The following is a 6,006-nucleotide window of genomic DNA, read 5'->3' as shown; positions in this document are numbered from 1 at the left end:
TATGTGGCCCGTAGACAATTGCGAAAGCCCACTGGAAGTCATCCCCAACATTCTTAAATGAGCAAGACACCATGAAATCCCCGATACCATCCACCACATTTTCCACCATCCGTTTATCCCACATCACTAGAATGCCCTCGATGCTCCATTAGAGGGTAGATTATGCCAACACACCTAATTACATGCCCATAAACTCCTAATGATGCTTAAAGAGATAATTCAAGATTTGTTTCTTGTAGATATATGACGTCACGTCGCCACATTTGTGGTTAATTTCGGATTTTGAGATGCTTTTCCTTCTCATTCAATCCCCTTACATTCCAAGAAATTAGTTTTGGCTTCATTGTACAACCTCATTTCACTTGCCATTAACTATCCAATTAAGTCACTTGAGCTCTCTAGCTCTTTTCTTAGCTGAGTTGAGCTCACCATCCGCACCAGCCTGTCTTTGTTCAACCTCAACAGTTGCAAGTAAGGCAATAAATTGGTCTCCAAAACCATTACATTCAATCCCAACACAGCATTGTATCTCTTTAACTTTATAGAGAGACCATTCTGAAGCCTAGGCTCCAATCAAGTGTACAGAGTTCAATGGGGTAGGTGCCTCCCATAACCTCCATTATTGCCTGGAGGACTGGATAGCTCGGAATATGACCCCTGCCAATACTACTTCACACCCCCATCTGAACTGTACAAAACCATAGCACCCTTGGAAGATTCAACCCCTGAAATGGTCATTTCGTGGTCCTAGGCATGAGAGACCTTATCGAAGCCAAAGCCCACCTCCAATGGAAGTTTCGACCCACTCTGAGAAGACACAAGCGGGACTGCACCCTCAGACCCCTCGATTTCGACATGATTTTCTAGCTCCAAGATAGTTACGACGTCCTTAAGTGTCGCTAGCGTCGTCGCCACCACAAGGGTGTCTAGGATGTCGTCTGTTGGATCGCCCATGTCCTTTGACCCACTATGAGGAGACAGGTGGGATCGCATTATCTAGCTCCGAGACTTAAGAAGTATCACTGGCATCGTCGCCACCTCAGTGGTGACCGAAATGTTTTCCACCTAATTGCCCACATCCGTCGACCCTGTTTGTGTTGTTCCAGTCCGAAAACTGCTCGGCGCTGATGGTGGTTTCACGATTTTAGAGACTAGGTTGACAGACGAGCTTCGGCCTTTCCTAGGACTAGGTTGTTTTTGGCCCTCCAATACTAGGTTACAGATAAAGCCAAATGGGCTGGGCACTTTTCTTTTACGGCCCGCGAGGTATGTGCCGCACGGATGCTTCTTTCTCCCTTGCACAGCCCACAATCCACGGATTCTTTAAGCTCAGCCCGAGATGTTGATTTATCCTTTAAATAAAGCTATCAATCGTTTCCCTCAAGTCGATTATCTCCCTTTTAATGCTATCTAAAGCCATATTCTCTGCACCATGACCACTAAGAAAAATGGCCCCTCCTTTGTTATGTAAGTGTTGTAGAAAGGGGCTAGAACCATCCAAAAGAACACCCAAGAGATACTCTATTTTGGATACACTATTTTTTTAATTGTTGATCACCATATCAGTTACCAAGCTGTGGATGAGTATGGGTTCCTTAGTTTTGTCTTCCACCATATTTCTCTTTCTAATATCTCTTTCTTAGGAATTGATTAGTTGTTAAGAGATTGGTGTGAACTTGGTAGAAATGAAAGACAATTTTTAGTCATTGCAACTCATTAGAAGAAAATATCTTTGATATTTCTGCTTTTACTAACCACCCAATCTGCATGTTCCAGTTAATCGATTGCATGCTTACCATGGAGAATTCGAAATATGAGATTGACCATATACTGGCAGTGAGTTGCATGATCACTATGTGAAAGAAATGGGTAATTAGTATGCACTTTCTGAGCCAAACACATACACCACACATACATCCTTGAAATTGATAATTAATATCTAATTTGCAGTAGGATTTGTGCCTGAAGGGAAATGCCTGAGTCTTGTGCCGAAAGAATATATTCATGTTCAGTCATGAGTCATATTGTGGGCAATATCTAGGGCAAGGTTGTATAGACTTTTATTGACACATGATCTTCTGGTGTTCCTCTCTTACATGCTTTGGTTGGTAATCAAGAAATTTTTACATCATAAAAGTTTCTTTTGCTTCTCTCCACGAAAACCCATCATTCCCATTGATGTATAGAGCAGTGAGAGACTCTTAGCTTGTAGGATTGTCTGGTTATTTATTGAACAGGAGCTCACATTGGTCGGGAGCCTACAACCGACAGATTTGTTGTTGACATGTTAAATTATTTCATTTTCCCTTGCTATTTATGAAGCTGACATGTTAATTTAAGTTCTTGTGGGATATAGGAATGTTCAAAAATGATTTGTTCATGATAGAAATTGCCATTGTAGCTTTCATGTAAGTAGCAAGTTAGATGGACTTTATTTCTTTAATTTGGTTCACATTGTGATGGACTTGCTTTGATCATGATAATAATTGGATAGACTTTAATTTGGTTTATTGATGGGGTAGACAGAGAAAGTTTCACTTTATTTTGAATTTTATTTTATAGCATTTAATCTGTTTTAGTACAAAGTGCAAGGATTTTTATATATTACGTCTTAGCACTTTTTTTTGTACTATAATCTTATTTCCGGTGACTTAAAAGGCAAACGAGCCTGCCATGGAGGCATTACAACATGGATGACAGGGAAAGCCAAACTATTCCATTAAACATAAAAGACAATAAAAAACTGGTACCATCCATCTGGTAAATGGACATGTGATGAGCACCATCTGACAAATTTCCAAAACGGTTCTTTAGGCGAAGATAAAGGCTGCGTTTAAGATGATAAAATATTATTAGAATATTAATTTTTAATATTGCATCGATGGCATCAAGATGTTGCATCACATCCTGTAACTGATCCAAAGCTCAGTTTGCAAAGAGAGATAATATAGCCATGACTCAGTGACCCTAAAGATGTGTTCTGTCATGGTGATGGTCAAAGGTGATGAGTAGCCGGAAAGAAGCTAGAACCGAGATAAATTTAATCCTTTGTGACGAGGATGAGCATCAAGCAAGAGTGCCAGAGCAATCATATCCATGCGAGACAGAACTTAAAATTTACGATGACATTGGCCTGAAGCATGTGAAACCACAGCATTTACACAACGAAATCAACCATATTCATCCCGGACGTACGAGCAGATATGGAGTGAGTAATGACATGACTATACCGATCACATTCTATTCCAAGAACAATTCTGATAAGATCCTAACCCAAACAGGTGTTGTCCCTGGTCAAGTGTCACCAACGTATATGCACCAAACACGGCACTGCTGTAAATGGTGAATCAGGACATACATCCACTAACCAGAAAACACCTCTGTTTTCCCCGCTATAGACTCGAAGCAAAATCAACCTATCAAGGCACAGAGACGGATATCAACACCAAGGAAAAGCAGAAACTTGAACTGGGTAAGAAAGACTCATGCAAGATTAGCTAATGGTGCTGCTGTAAATGGTACATCAGGACATACATCCACTAACCAGAAAACACATCTCTTTTCCCCGCTATTGACACTAAGCAAAATCAACCTATCAAGGCACAGAGACACATCATCACCGATGAAAAGCAGAAATTTGAACTGGGCAAGAAAGACTCATGCAAGATTAGCTAATGTGATGGCAAGGTAGATTTGAGGAATGGAAGCTTTTCATAAGAATATAATTTACACATAGCCACATCGATGTTACAGATCCATAAAAGAGTAACGTAGCAACACCAGAAAAGGTTCTTTGATTTGTGAGGAATATCAGCTAAATTATCAGAAATATGCACGACTCCACAAGTATGCACTAACGTTCAGTATAACTGCTTTTGGCACCAGATTTGAACAATGTAATGATGCAAGGGTATCAGTTATGATCATGCTAAAATGAATAATCGACACTAGTAAAACATCATACAATTATATACTAAAATTTGCAACAATTTCACATCCAAGCAAGATCGAATACAAGACTAACTTCTGTATTACACATATGCAAAAGGTATTTGCACAAACAAAATAGAAGACTGTAATTAAGAGGCCGGGTAATAGATATACAAACACGTCAAACATCTGTACATACGTGCAATATAATTGTGCAAGTTGATACCATCCAGAATTTTAACTAAAGATATGTAATGTGTGCATAAATCTATGCTCATATAAAAACAAATTAAATTTCTTAAAAGTTCACAAACAATCATGTTATAAAGGAGCAACAAAAATTCCATATATACACACCTACAGCAAGAACAGGACAGATGAACTTATGCAATTAAATCAGTAATCATAGATAAATATAGAAATTAGGACAGCATATTTATACTGAAACCTAAAGCTAATCATAACAAATTTAAACTAACGTGAGAAAATCAAGAATAAGCTAAGATAAATAAATAGCACCAGCGGATGGGAAATGATACAACCAAAACCATAGTCCTTGGGGGAAAAAATAAACAACTTATAGGATAACATTTGAGAAATCACAGAAATGGTGCAAATACATTTTTATCACATGGTGCACCAATCAGCCTGCCCTTGGCACAGAAAGTAGTACCATGAAAGATGGGAATCAGATGCATGCCATTTGTTCCTGAACAGGGCTGCAAACCCAAAGGTAGGGAGAACGGCACAGGCAGCTGGTATTTCCCACACGGAGCTCCAATACACAATTATTGTCGCGAAACCTCTACCTAACGTATATGGATGAGACAAGAAAATTATTTGAAAGGACTGAATTTAGGGATTCATTACATGCGATATCACTTAATATCCTCCAAGAATATAGCTCTCAAACAAAAAACACAAAAAACAAAAAAACAAAAAACAAAACAGATTAAAAAAAAAAAAACTCGATTAAAAAGAACATAAATTTCCAATCAGATACCTCAAACTCTACTTAGAGCTTTGGTAAGACAATGGCTAAAACCTATTATTATTTACTTCAAAGAAAAGCATCGAAATTGAACCGCATTACTATTATCGAAAAGGGCAATCATCAGCAGATAAGCATTAAAATCCAGAAACAGTATAAACAGATCTAATGTGGCACATACACTATCCAGAATAACACCAACCCTCACTGGCATAGATCAAGATATAAGCCCTAAATCCTAGACATAGATCAAGATTCAGTCTCAGCGGGCGTGTTCTCCTCACTGGCAGTGGTGGTGGCGGGCACCACGGACGGAATCGAAGTCTGCAGCGCAGTGTCGGCGGTAGATCCCGAAGTGCCACGGCTCTTGACGGTCTCGAGCATGCGGCTGCTGATCTCCCTGGAGTACACCTGGAGGATCTCGATACCATCCTCATCTGCGGAGGCGGAGGAGGATGCGGCGGAAAACGCCTCGTCCTCGATGATGTGGGCGACAGCGGCGGCCTCGTCGCGGGGCAGGGTGCCGTAGCGCTTCGAGAGAACAGAGACACTGGACAGCGTGTCGATCAGGCGGTTCACCACGGCCTCCCGGGTACGCTCCGTGGGGGGCCAAATGCTGAACGTGAAGCTGTTGTTCGTCGGCTTCTTGCTGGGCTCTTGGTGGGGCTTTTCCTGCGGTTGAGCCTCCATCTCCACCGCAGGCGGGGGTGATGCGGGGGTGATCTCTGAGTCGGACATTATTGAATTTTAGCGAAGTGGAATTGAAATCAACGGAGAGGATTTGAATCGGGCGAACAGAGCCTCTTCAAAATAAGAACTTTCGAGAGAAACAGAGATTGGCCGTGGTCGTGCGTCAAGTGAAGGGCTACGGTAAGGTTAATATGGATTCTCGAGAATTGTCCAAATTAAGCAAAGAGATACGTAAAAATCAATGTATTTATTACAATTAAGTTCACGTTTGGATATAATTAATATTTGATACAATCTCATCTCATTTTATTATTATAATTTTTTTAAATTCTTATATAAAATATAAAAAATAATTTATTTTGCTAAATCTTAAAATAATAACTATGAGGGATTTT

The 6,006-nt window shown here is 40.0% G+C and overlaps 1 protein-coding gene across 1 annotated transcript; it reads right to left on the bottom strand.

The window, feature by feature from the left end:
• Positions 1 to 3,097: 3,097 nt before the first annotated feature.
• Positions 3,098 to 5,791, bottom strand: LOC121242904 (MFP1 attachment factor 1-like). The gene is made up of 2 exons (XM_041140907.1): positions 4,551 to 5,791; positions 3,098 to 3,416 (listed from the first exon to the last, which is right to left on the bottom strand). Exon 1 carries the CDS (start codon positions 5,657 to 5,659, stop codon positions 5,171 to 5,173), a length of 489 nt encoding a protein of 162 aa, XP_040996841.1. The 5' UTR covers positions 5,660 to 5,791; the 3' UTR covers positions 3,098 to 3,416; positions 4,551 to 5,170.
• Positions 5,792 to 6,006: the final 215 nt, after the last annotated feature.

This window comes from Juglans microcarpa x Juglans regia, chromosome 8D (genome assembly GCF_004785595.1).
Source record: "Juglans microcarpa x Juglans regia isolate MS1-56 chromosome 8D, Jm3101_v1.0, whole genome shotgun sequence".
NCBI classification, from domain to species: Eukaryota; Viridiplantae; Streptophyta; class Magnoliopsida; order Fagales; family Juglandaceae; genus Juglans; species Juglans microcarpa x Juglans regia.
This window is presented reverse-complemented; position numbering and strand designations above follow the sequence as displayed.